Source organism: Myodes glareolus, chromosome 4 (assembly GCF_982192425.1).
Source record: "Myodes glareolus chromosome 4, mMyoGla1.1, whole genome shotgun sequence".
NCBI lineage: Eukaryota > Metazoa > Chordata > Mammalia > Rodentia > Cricetidae > Myodes > Myodes glareolus.
In genome coordinates, this window is record NC_142029.1 from 9,277,833 (window position 1) to 9,291,317 (window position 13,485).

Consider the following 13,485-nt stretch of genomic DNA (forward strand, 5'->3'; position numbering starts at 1 on the left):
TTCTTTTCAGCACCAGAAATATCTTAGATGATTTTAGAGAAGCATACTTTTGGCTAAGACAAAATACAGATGAACATGCCCGGGTCATGTCCTGGTGGGACTATGGCTATCAGATCGCTGGGATGGCCAACAGGACTACTCTGGTGGATAACAACACCTGGAATAACAGTCACATAGCACTGGTGAGGACTCGGCATCGTTGTTTGTTTTTAAAAAATAAAAGGAGTTCAATTATACTTAGCAATCAGACTTCACTTACAATTAAACAGGAAAGATACAAGTTAAAATATGTGTCTGCCTGTGTAGTCTGGTTTTAAGAGTATTATTATGGAATCAGAATTGCAGATTGATTTCCAGTAGCTTTTGGTAGATTTAGCTTACTGAGAACCAGGCAAAATCTGAAACTTAAAATGCTTGATGTATATTTTTTACATTGCAAATTTAAGAAAAAGTTTGCAAATATGAAAACAAGTATTTTATGATGTGCAAGTCATACAGGTGTGCAAATTATATATTCATTCTGTTAAATAGTGAACTTCCATAAATTAATCATTTCTGTACTTTAAAGTCTATGAGTAGAAAACTGGGTCTTAAATGGATTCCGTTTTGGTGACTGTTGTGGCTAATTGCTTGGCTCAGAAGAGGCTGCTCTGGAAATCATGGGCCAGGCTCAGCCTGAGATTGGGAGAAAATTATCTCTTTAAGAGCTTGCTTGTTTTCATCTTAAAATATAAATGTCCTAGAACTTAATTATTAAAATGTGTGTTCTGAGTTTGATACTTCTGTTATGAAATGGTTATCATAGTTAAGAAGTTAGTGAATTCCTCTATGTTTATGGCATTCATAGAGAATCATTCCTACCCAAAATTCATGTATATCAAACACAGTGAATTTCATTTTACAGTAAAAATTTACATTTTTATTTTTTTCTACAGGTAGGAAAAGCTATGTCTTCTAATGAAACAGCCGCCTATAAAATCATGAGATCTCTGGATGTTGATTATGTATTGGTTATTTTTGGAGGAGTTATTGGCTATTCTGGTGATGATATCAACAAGTTCCTCTGGATGGTTAGGATAGCTGAAGGGGAGCATCCAAAAGACATTCGGGTAAGGACCACACTGGACGTCTTAAACAGCTCATGGGATCCAAGCAGTTCTCATATTTGCCGAATTGCATTCTTTTCTTTCTTTCCTTTCCTCGCTGTGTACCTCTGGCTGGCCTGAAACTCGGGGGTCCTGCCTTGGTCTTCTAAGGATGAGATTAAAGGTGTGCATCATCAGGCCCAGTGTGCATTGTTTACATCATCCTATCCTCTGTTCTACTGCCTTACTCTATTTGTTAAAAAATACTAAATGTATTTCCTAGGTTTGGTAGCCTCACATGCCATATAACAACATTATATTGATAACCCCATATATGTGAAAGTATTATACTAAATAACATGGTTATGTAGTAAACAGTGCTGTCTAGATGCATGTCTATGCACTCTGGTGTTCCCATAGTGTGAGGGGTTACCTTCCTAATGCTTGTCTTAGAGCATCCCTCATGACTACCTCCATCCTACCCTTGTCAGGTTTTCTGACTTTTTTTTTCTCCTAGCCTCTTGCTTCTTTCTACCTGTTGATTTCATTTTCATTCTGTTACCCTTAATGTTTATAAATCTGAAAGAGAACAATAATCTAGAAATCAGTCTTTGCCTTGGTCCTATGTCGTCTTCCATGAATTTGACATTTATTGATCATGTTACTTAGTGCTTTAAAAGCCTTCAATAGATATGGAAAATGGTAATTGGAAGTTGCTTGTTCATTCCCGGCTGCCCAGATCCAAAATAAATAATCATACAAAAACTATATCAATTGCAATACTGTTTGGCCAAAAGCTTAAGCATATTTCTAGCTAGCTCTTACATCTTAAATTAACCCATTTCTATTATTTTATATTTTACCACAAGACTCATGGTTTACCAGTAAGGTCACATCTCTCCGAACTCCACCTTCTTTCTCCCAGCATTCAGTTTAGTTTTTCTACCTAGGACTATTCTGCCCTGTCATAGGCCCAAGCAGCTCTATTCATTCGCAGCACACGGAGGGGAATCCCACATCAGAGAATGGCTGTGAAATTTAACAAATATGAGTCAGAATTAAAACTGTCAGCTAGTTGTTCCAGGCAAATTTTTTGTGCTAATCAACATAAATGCTTTTAGCATTGGGTATTTTTCTAGGATATAGAATTAGTATGGTGCCCAAGGCAAGACTTAGGTTATCACCATTGAAGTTGGGTGATTATGTGTGGTGGTATTAAGAATATTTGTAGTAATGTAGTTAAAGCCTCATTTTCATATAGTGTATCTCTTGGCAAAGCACTGGTTAAAAAGTTCCAACTCTTGCCTGGAGTGCAAGCCCTAGCCTTCCTTTGCTGGTCTCTTGACCAACCTATACCACTGCCAGGCTACTTTATCTCTGAAACTTGCCTATGTTGTCTTTGATTGACTCATCTGACATGTGTTTTTAATACTGTCTTGAAATGCCTCTCCTTCCACACGTCACCTCCCCTCAAGAGCCCTTTTTGGGTACACCCGGGCCTCTATTTATCCTCAAAAAATTGCTTTGTAGTTAGATTTTATATCTCCCACCTTCTGAAGACAGGTAACTAGAATTGTGCAAAGGTGAGGAAGTCTCAAAAGATGAGAAATATACAGACAGAAGAGAGAGAAACAGACCAAGATGGAGCGTAGTCCCAGATGTCCTGCGCAGGTGAAAATGCTGGGACATTTTCCCCTTAGCTATAATTAACAAACACTATTTCCTTACTTTCGATTAATCTGAAATTTCATTCTCTTAAAACATGATTTTAGTTTGTGAATTACTTGACATCATTAAAAGTTGTAGCATGATTTTTTCCAAATACATAAAACCATGCTGGCCTCGAACTCATGGGGCTCCACCTGCCTCTGCCTCTTGAGTGCTGGGTTTAAAGGTGTGTACCATCACCACCTGGCCCAAATACATACTATGAGCACACATAAACGAATTTGTTTTAAAAAAAACATTATTTTTACACCTTGAGAATAGATAATACAAAGTATGAACAGAGTTTAGCCCTAACAAGAAAAGAACATACTCCTTCCATAGAAAGTCTCTGCATATCATGTACTTGAAAACAGCTGAGAGAATAAACTAAGAGCTGTCAGAAGAGGGGATATGTGAGATAATACACCATTCTACAGTGTGTGTGTACCTCACAGCACAGTGCACCACACTGTTGTCAGCTAATAGAAGCCACTGGTCATTCTTAATGCAATTTATGTTTGCGATTCTTATTTAAGCAACTAACTAGAAATAAGATATATATATACTGTTTATAGACCTTAGGAATCTGTTAAAATGTGACCATCGTCTTCATTCTTTTTTTTTTTTTTTTTTCCTTACAGTGAGTGTTCCATTTTAGTGTGTTTCTTTATCTGGCTTGACTAACCTTTCTCTGTGATATATGTCTCTGGCATAGTAAATAATTTTGTATATTCATTATTTGAATCATATGTGTGTATCTATGTATATGTGTGTGTGTATGTATGTATGTATCTATACAGCATACTCCTGTAAAAGGAATGTCTGAATCAGAAATTACATTTTTGCTGTCTGAAATTACGTTTTTAAAATAGTAACAAACTATCCCTATAGGGAGGTTAATTTATAAATAACCCCTTAAAAATTACTACAGAAATAGTGCTATATATTCTTTGTAGTTTGCTGAACATTCTCCTCTGCATCTAAAAGAGGATCTTGGAGTTCATAGGGAAACTTGAGGGTAAGCTCCAAGGAGTGGTGAGTGAGGGCAGTTGCTGGGAGCACTACCTAGTGTTAAAGCATGAAACCAGAGTCAGTCTCATTCTTTTTAACTGTGTAACTGAAAATTTGACAAGATTAATTTTGGGGCTGGGGGATTAAAAAGAGTTTAATCTCATAATGCTACTTCCACAGCTAGGACCTGTAGCTTTGAGAGTGTTATTCTGGGCTGACCTTGGACTTGTGGTTTCTTTCCATAGGAAGGAGATTACTTCACACAGCAGGGAGAATTCCGTGTAGACAAAGCTGGATCTCCTACTCTGTTAAATTGCCTTATGTATAAAATGTCATACTACAGATTTGGAGAAATGCAGGTTGGTTCAATAAGTTCTTCATTCTTTATTCAAATGGGGAGGGGCCTTATAAGCTCTTAAAAAATGATGCTGTCTTAATTGTACTGAAGAGGAATGGGCAAGGCTTCTTTCTCATTATGTTTAAATTTCAAACCCCTGATCCTCTGCTTCAGTGTTTGGAGTGCTAGGCTTATAGGCATGTGTTATCATGCCTATCTCGATTTCTGACTTTTTTGTGTGTGTTAGAAAAATGTTACACCAGTGACTTTTTCTTATCTGTGAATAGTTGGGAGGGGCGCATTTAGATTGATGACTTGGCTTTTGATGGAAACCAAAATATGTTATTCTGACATTTAAAAATTACTTTTGCACTAAAAGCAATTAACAGCAAACAGAAGTACTCTCTCTTCATCTAGCCTCATTTCCTGCCTTAAAGGCACAAATTAACTTCTCATTTACTGATGATAATGCTAACTCTAAATGCCTCAGTCCAGAGGGCACCAAAGCAGTCTACAAGTCAGCCTTATACATTCCCTCAGCTTTTCCCCACAGGCACACTTGGCCATCACTTCCCCCTGTGAAGACCTCAGCCTTCTTTCCTTGTCACTACCAGTTTACTATTCTTTGTTGAATGTGATCTGGGGAATGCAATTCTAAGCCATTGCTCCAAGACACTTCCTGAAGTTTCTCCTGTCCTGTGTTGCATGTATGGATAGACTTGTTTTTGCTGCTGTTATTCTGTCTTTGTTGCAGGGATCCATTCCAACCTAAGAAGGCTGTGAATTCAAGGCCAGCCTGGTCTATAAGAACTAGTTCTGGGAAAGGTTTCAAAGACTACAGACAAACCCTGTCTCAAAACAAAAACAAAAAATTTAAAAAAGTGGAACATTTTATCTATTTGTGAAATAATGATGATGGCTAGTATGATCTAGCAGAACTTATATCGTTGCTTTCTGTGTTACTCTATAGTAGATGGGCATAAGTGGGTATCTGCTTCATTATTCACCTGTGGTCATTTTGTAGGTAGTTTTAGGAGCAAAACACCATGCCCACAATAATCTAGATATAAATTTTTATTTGTGTTTGCTTCATTTGCACTTGCCTGGGATCCAAACTCAGGCTAGGATAAAAGTCTTATCAGTTAAGCCACAAAATGGTTTTTCTGGTATAAACGATGAGTTCTCTGCATGAAGGAGGTTTTAGGCTTAATGAACTATTTAAGCCCTGTTGGTTTCATACCTTAAGAGGCATACGTGTTACCACAGGCAGTGCAATTTTTCTGTTATGAGGACAAGCAAGAACTTCCCTATTTGCTTTGCAGGCTGGTTTTACACTGTGTTTGTCTTCAAGTTTACGTTTGTGTCTGTGTGAATTTGGTTTAAGACTCTCTTACAGAGTGCCCATTGCCCTTTTATTTCTCGTAAGTCTTCCCATGGCTCAGCTGGCTTAGCTTCTGTTGGAGCTGCCTTTTCAGGACATCAGAACATTGTTTATATGGGTATTTCTTTTATCTAAAGGAGGTGGAGGTTAGACTGAGTCAGTCCTGTGCATGAGAGCTGAAGACCGTGTGGCATAATGAAACAGATGGTTATTGTGAGGCCCTAAGGTGAAAGAAAGCACCTTCTTCATGTCCCTTCAGCAGGGCAGCTTTTGAGACAGACTCTTACCATGTAGCCTATAGCTGTCTTGTAGTTCACTAAGTAGACCAGGCTGGCTTCCAAATCAGAGATCTTCCTGCCTTGGCCTCTCACGTGTTCAGATCAAAGGCATGTAACATCACACTTAAACTGCTTGTCTGTTTTTAAGAATTCTGAGAAACATATTCTAATTTGTCTAGAAATCATAAAAATGATTCCTCCCTACATGAGTATGAAGACCTGTTAGGATGCATTCTTCCATTCTGTTTCTTACTTAAGGGAGGTCATTCGTTACCCTTTGCTAGCACTTGCTATTTTGCAGTACTGCATGTTTTCCTGTAAGGCTGACTGACATTTAGTTCTGATGTTACTTTTGCAGCTAGATTTTCGCACACCCCCAGGTTTTGACCGAACCCGTAATGCCGAGATTGGAAATAAAGACATTAAATTCAAGCATTTGGAGGAAGCCTTTACATCAGAGCACTGGCTTGTCAGGATATATAAAGTGAAAGCACCCGACAACAGGGAAACACTAGGTCACAAGCCTCGAGTCACCAACATCTTCCCCAAACAGAAGTATTTGTCAAAGAAGGTAGGTCCCTGGTGATGTCATCTTGCTAGAAGACTACCTCAGGCTTGGTGGTTCAGTAGGCTGCTATGGAAAATGCTGAAAACTGCTCATAAAGAACATGACTGCTTGTACAAGAAGATATAGGGCTATGAGAATCTTTCTCACAGAGAGCACTTAAGCAACCTCAAGCCACAATTTTCCCGGTGGCCTGCTGATTATTGGCAAGCCCCAGTAAGTTTTTCTAGAGGCATTCATTCAGTCTGTGCCATGCCCATTAGTGGGATGTCTTCTAAACAGTACCTGTAGCCATTACTGTCCAAACCTGCATGAAAGTCAAAACTTCAAAAAATTGTAGTTCCTGCTTCCTCATCTTCAGATTAAAGTACATTTATATTCAAGCTCTACTCTAAATGGGGTTTTTATTTGCTGAGTAAATTGCCTATACATACATAGTTGAGTGAGGCCTTCTGAAGCAACCAAAAACTCAAATCATTTTTAAGCTACTTAATTTTTGATGTAATTATTATGATAAAATTTGTAGGCAGGAATTAGAAGGAGACCATTGCAGTCCTTTTCTAATAAACAGGTGGTTAGGAAGTCTTGTACTAGGGGTTATTATTGCTCATTTAAGTTGGGTAGATCTCTCAACCTTTCCTATTAAAGATAGCTGACAGTGAGGGTGTGGATGCAGGGTGGAAGTGATGGGCAGTCAGGGAGTGCTGCTGTCCTGTGGGCAAGCTCTGGGTTCACAGTTCTGATTAGAGAACAGATCTGTTAACCATTTTCCACAGGGCGCTTAGGTGTTTCCATAACCCAGAACAGTTAAACTGTTAGAGTACATACCAAATATGTCAGTGCACAGGTCATGTTATTTATACGTTCAAAGTGATATTTTACTACTATTTTGAAGTTGTCTTGCTCTGTAGCCTAGGCTGGTCTGAAACTAGGGATTCTCCTGCCTCCACCTCCTGAATCCTGAAATTACGTGCATGTACCACAATGCTGACTAGATGTATGGTGTTTAAAAAGTTTTAAAATTTTATTGGTTTGAAGAATGGAGGAGGCATGCCACAGCACCTGAGGCCCGGAGGTCAGAAGACAGTTTGTAGCAGTTTGTGGAGATATCTCAAGAGCAGCCTTGGTGTCAAGTACCTTTTCTAGGAAGAACATGCTGTCTTTAACCTGAGTTTTGAAGCCTCCGTGAAGAGTTTATTTAGTGTAAAAACCTAGCTTCTTGATAGTGCAATGCTTTCCTCAGAATCTTGGATGTAGCCATTCTTTTGATTTCACAGATGGTCTTGTAGCAGTTTGTACCACCACATCTACTTCAGTCTTCTACCAGAAAACATCTGTGAGGCGGGAGAGATGGCATAGTGGGTAAAGTGCTTACTGATCCCCAGCGCCTACATGAAAAGCATGGCAGCACTGGTGGAGATAGATAGACAGATCCCTCATTGGCCAGCCAGCCTTGCCAAATTGGTGAGGTCTAGGTTCATTGAGAGGCTGTCTCAAAAATCAGGGTGGAGAACAATGGAGGTTGACTTCCAACCTCTGTGTGCATGTGCAACCAAATGCACACATATACCCACATAACATACACTATATATAATGTAAGAAGTTATTTTATAAGATTAATGAAACAAACTCAAGGAATTCATCTTGACATGTTTCCTTCCTAAAAGGATGTGACAGAATGTGCAAAGCAATTTTTGTATTTAAGTTTTGAAGGTGGATAATCCTCCTCATTTGCAGATGGGACAAGTGGGGTCCTGAAAATTTCTATATTAACTTGTATTTCTGACATAGTCTGTTCCCGTGGAGGCTGAGCTGTAGATTGGTGCTTGGGATCTGTCATCGTTACTGCTGAGCATACAGTGGTTGAGGAGGGAGACTGAGGTGCTGTGGTGATCCTCTTACATCCAGGGATGTAGTTATATTCACCTCCGCCTTTTTCCATGACAGCTGCTCACACTGAGCATTCAAAGGTCATGTCCCTTAATGAAAGTCATGTCAAACTTAATGAAAGTCTTCATACCAGAGTAAGCTGGGTGTGTACAGGCGCATCAGTCTGTGGGAGACCTGAACTAATACCCTGCATTTTTCTCTTTCTAGACTACGAAAAGGAAGCGTGGCTACATTAAAAATAAGCTAGTTTTTAAGAAAGGCAAGAAAATCTCTAAGAAGACTGTTTAAACACACTGTTCTGGCCTGACTTGCAGCAGTTGTCCTTGTGAGCACCGGTCTTTGCCTTCAGCTCATGTCCTGTTTCACAGCACGAAGGGTACAGAACCATCGCTGGGCCAGGTCAATGTACAAAATTTTCTGGCAATGCCTCATTTAAAAATTAAATTGGTTTATTGAGAACAACTGTTTTCGATTTGTAATGTGAAGCAAGACAGAGCCATGCTGTGAGCATCTGGCAGAAGATTTTTTTTATTATTATTATTGGTACATATTACCCTTCAAATCTGAGAATTTGGACTAATTGCACCAAAGAACCCTCTAATTTGGTCCCTGGCACATGCGTACTTGTCAATTTTATTTTTTCCTTTTACGAGATCTACCTTTTGTTTGAATTACCCAAATAGCAATATGTAAGACACACATGACAGATGTAACAAGAGTGTCTTGACCAGTAAACAAACTAGCCCCGGTCTGAGAAAGAAGTGTTAAGAGGAGAGTACTTCCGTAAACTCTATTTATTTTCCTGTTTCTCTGGTGTGAAGAATGTTTCATCAAATGTCCACTGTGTCGCTCAGTGCCGCTGTGAGCAGCTGCTAGCGGTGGGCCTCTGTGTAGTTAGCTGACTAGATAGGTATTTGTGTTCAGGCATCCGCACTGCGGTTAGCAAGTGTTTTCACCAGGTACTTACAGAGCAGATTTCATGCATTGTTCATTTAAGGGCTAAATTTATATCCTTTGGGAATCATGGCAAGCACACACAGAATGTGGCTGGCTGGGATGGCTTTGTTACCTTAGTACTGGGGTTGGCACCATGTTTACGTGCAGATGATTAAGGGGAAAGCCCTTACATGGACAGGTATCCAAAGTTCATTTCTGTGACTTAAATGACAAAGGATTTGTAAACTTTGCCTGGATTTTCCTCATTTTATACCAGTTTTGTTCATCACAATGATTTCTGTTCACTGCTCCATGTTTTTTAATACCTGAAGCATTTGATGAAACACTCTTTAGTGCTATCTAGGCATTTTCTTACTTTTATTACAAATGTGACATTTGTCAAAAGATGCACTAAAATATGAATGGAGATTGACCATGTTCATTTTCCAGCTTATAGGCAACTTTATACAGACTTGAAAACTTTACCCAGTTGTTTAGTGAAGTGAGAGCGAAAGGTTTCCTGCCACAGGAGAACTTTTTATACAACATGCCACTGCTTTTGGTGGGAAAGTGCAGAATAGATGAACCTTTTATGAAGAAACCGTAATTTACAATGTTCCGTGAGAATGTTACTGCTGATTTCCTTTTTCAAAGTGTAGAATATTGTTTGATTTATAGAATTCATTTTTGACCCGGATGATGGTTCTTTTACAGACCAATAAAAAAAGGGTGAACATTTTCACAAATAAAGTGTAACTAAATCTGGATTTCTGATACCTTGTCATTTGGGGGATTTTATCTTACTTTGTTGCTTTACAATTCAATGCAGAGAAGTTATTGACCATAAGGGAAATAAAGTTAATTCAGATTTTATGTTAAGTGTTGTCTTTGCACATCTTGTTTTTGAAAGGATCTGCAGAGTTCTGACCCCATCTTCTCTACCAACCTAACAAAGGTTTTAGTCAGTGTGTGGAAAATAAGTTCAACTCAAACCACCTTTTCAAATTGTACCTTTTTACTCAGAATAAAACATACCTCGTTGTGACTTTCTGGGAGAAGGGAAAGAGACCAGACTGTAAGGAGTACCCACTCCACAGGGTTCCAAGACTGCACAGCCAGGCCTGGAAAGTGCACAGTAACAGTTTGGAGTTCACGATGCTATGGTAGGGAAGTGAGGTGGTGGTGGTTTTACCACACTGGAGTGTCAATTGGTGAGCTTAGAAGATTAAGATTGTTCCAAACCTAAATGTATTCCGTGTGTGATTACTAACACAGTTTCTCGGTGGGAGTTAGGCATTGTGACTTTGAAGCTTTAGACTGCAGCTACATGGCAGCACTTGAACGTAAGAAAGGCCGCGGTCAGCTTTCACACAACACTGTCATCCTACTTCAGTTTGCAGTGGCAGCATTCTGAATGCCTGAGCTATGACCAGGAGGCCAAAGACTGGACACTGTGAAAGCATCGTCTATACTGTGGTGCTGCCATAGCCAAGGGACCTTCAGGCCATAGGCTGTTGCTTCCTATTTGGAAACTGTAGCCTTGGTGCTTCTCACTGGGCAAATACTTGCCTGGCATATAATATGCACTAGCCAAAAATTGTGCTGAAGTCCACGTTCAGGGCTCGGGAGATGACTCGGTCGGTGAAGTGCTTGAGTGGGCCCTGAATTTAATCCCCAGCACACAGGCTGTCACTCAGGTTCTAGGGGCAGGGAAGAGACAGGGATCCCTCAAACTCACTGGCCAACTGTTGTAACTGAATTGTTGGGCTTCAGGTGCAGAGAGAGCTCCTGTCTCAAAACGGAAATGTGTGATTGGAGAGGACAACTGACATTTCCTCTGGCCCATATACACACAAGGACATAGTTCAGTACTATTTAGTATATCTACAGTATTGTACAGCTGATTTTCCATTCTTTTTCAGCTGGCCGCAGTGGCTGCTGCCTACCGTGGTTTTTGCTGGATGTTGACCTTGCCACCCTTAAGCCCACTGAGGTGGAGAACTAGGTGGACATGTAATTCAGCAACCTGCAGTTGCTGTGTGTGTAAGACACCATTAGAACAAGAAGCTAATGAAGTGCTGTTGCAAACTGAAATGAAAGGCCTATATGCCATGGTGAATTACAAAAGAGTAGGCAAATTTATATCCTGGGCTAGGGTCAACACAATAGAGAGACAGCATTCCTGAAACTTCTGTCTCTTCCCAGCCACTCCCACGTTCTCCCTCTTAACGTTTATGGTAGTGACTGATTGATGACCTCACCTCGGTGTTTTTCCCTAAGCATGGTTAAATATGGAATCATGGAGTATATGGACAGCCTAGTCAGCCTTTGTAAGCTTGATGCACATTGTTAGTCACAGCTGAAGGATGATTTCATCGATATATAATATCGCCTTTGCTCTGCAGCTTGATGAAATATACACATTGATTCTTTGGTTGGTTTGTGGATGGACATTCGCAAACAATGTCAGGAAGGTGGTTAGGCCACTTGCTTCCTACTGTGCGCATTTCTTGGACTGCTGGCCTACCATTGGATTTTCAGGGTACAGTAGTGCCTTGCTTCCATTTCTTTGTCAGCCTTTCACTTATCCTGTTTCCTCCCATGCTAGAACTCACTGTGATCCCATGCTGAGATTACTAGCCACCGCACCCAGCTCCGTGAGAACAGATGGTGATTCCTTGTATTTAGTCTGTCTTCCTCCGCTCACATAAGGTGTAGGCCATTTGGAAATGCACTCTTTCTGAGGGAGGTGTGTGTTCTGGTTTATGCTATGTTCCTTTGTCTTTTGAAAATTATTAGTTTGTGTATTCTACGAGAACTTCAATGTTCATGTTGCAGATTATTAGGGATTAATCTCTTTGAATCTTTTGTATGTATATGGCTCTCTGTACCTTGTTGAAAAACACTTTACCAGGTGGTGGTGGTGGTGGTGGTGCACACCTTTAATCCCAGCACTCGGGAGGCAAAGGCAGGCAGATCTCTGCTGGTGAGCTAACTCCATGGGTAAAGGCACCCGCTGTAAAGCCTGAAACCTGAGTTCAGTCCCCAGGATGCAATCATGGAAGGGAGAGAACAGACTCCTTCCATTTGTCCTGATCTCCACACCCCTCCCCAAGACACATACATAATAAATGTAAAATTGTAATACTTTTTTTAAAATCTTTTCATAAAACCATAAAGACAGTGCCTGTCCTGTGTTCATTTCTATGAAGTTGATGCTCTTCATCTACCCTGACTCCCTTGTTGAGTACATTGTGGAATGCCTGTTAACTGGTGGGGTGATGGTTGCACATATACCTAAAAGTTTATATTTTAGGGACCAGAAAGATAGCTCGGTGGTTCAGAGTGCTTGCCATTTTTGCAAAGAACCCAGTACCCACACTGGACAGCTCACAAACTGCCTGTAACTACAGCTCCAGGCGATCTGACACCCTCTTCTGACCTCTACAGGTACCCACAAATGTACATAGACAGAGACCCATACACATAAATAGAAATAATTTTGTGTGTGTGTGTGTGTGGTGTGTGCACGCGCATGTGTGCGTGCACGTGTGTATATGCTTGTATTTTAACCATGATGGTTCACACATAATCCCAGCACATGGGAGGCTGATGTAAGAGTTCAGATTATCTTCAGCTTCATAGTTAGTTCAAGGACAACCTGAGACCCTGGCTCAAAAAAAAAAAAAAAAAGTTTGACAGTTTTTTAAGTCTTTCACATTTTCATGGCTTCTATTACCTGGTGTCCTGGTGTATGAATTTTGGTAAATACTGTCGTAAGATTTTAATCTCTACTTGCTAGACTATAAAAGCACGTTTTTACGTAATGAAATTGTTCTTGACCTTGTCACCAGCATTCTAGCGGTTATTCAGAGGTTTTGTATGGTTGGCATCATAACTTAGAAAACACAATGACTGTTTTCTCTCCTTGTAGTGGATATGTCATCGCTTTGCTCCAGTGCACCAACTCAGGCAGGTGGAGCACTGCATGGAAACAGTGGCATCCTTGTCTTGTTCTCTCTCTCTCACTGGGAAAGCTGGTGTTCCTTTGCCCCTGAGTATAATTCCTACAGATATTTTTTATCAAATTAAGCAAATTAATCATGAGTGGTTTTGTTTTGAGCTGTGTTTGACAGAGGATCTTATTAGGTATGTCTTGAACTCATGGCCCTCCTGCATCTGGGGTTACAAGCATGTGCCATCATGATAGTATAGATGTTTAAGATTTGTTTTTATCTTATAATTATGTCTTTGTGGCTGTGCTGGTTATTTTTTGTCAGTTGATACAGACTAAA

The 13,485-nt window shown here is 40.0% G+C and overlaps 1 protein-coding gene across 1 annotated transcript in view; it reads left to right on the forward strand.

The window, feature by feature from the left end:
- Stt3b (STT3 oligosaccharyltransferase complex catalytic subunit B) overlaps positions 1 to 10,069 on the forward strand; it is a 74,679-nt gene extending 64,610 nt beyond the window's left edge. Inside the window, exons 12-16 of the mRNA XM_085688997.2 lie at positions 11 to 182; positions 936 to 1,109; positions 4,049 to 4,162; positions 6,158 to 6,370; positions 8,462 to 10,069. Of these exons, the coding sequence (XP_085545123.1) occupies positions 11 to 182; positions 936 to 1,109; positions 4,049 to 4,162; positions 6,158 to 6,370; positions 8,462 to 8,542 (754 nt within the window). The 3' untranslated portion in view covers positions 8,543 to 10,069. The remainder of the gene's footprint in view (positions 1 to 10; positions 183 to 935; positions 1,110 to 4,048; positions 4,163 to 6,157; positions 6,371 to 8,461) is intronic.
- The last annotated feature ends 3,416 nt before the right edge of the window (positions 10,070 to 13,485 follow it).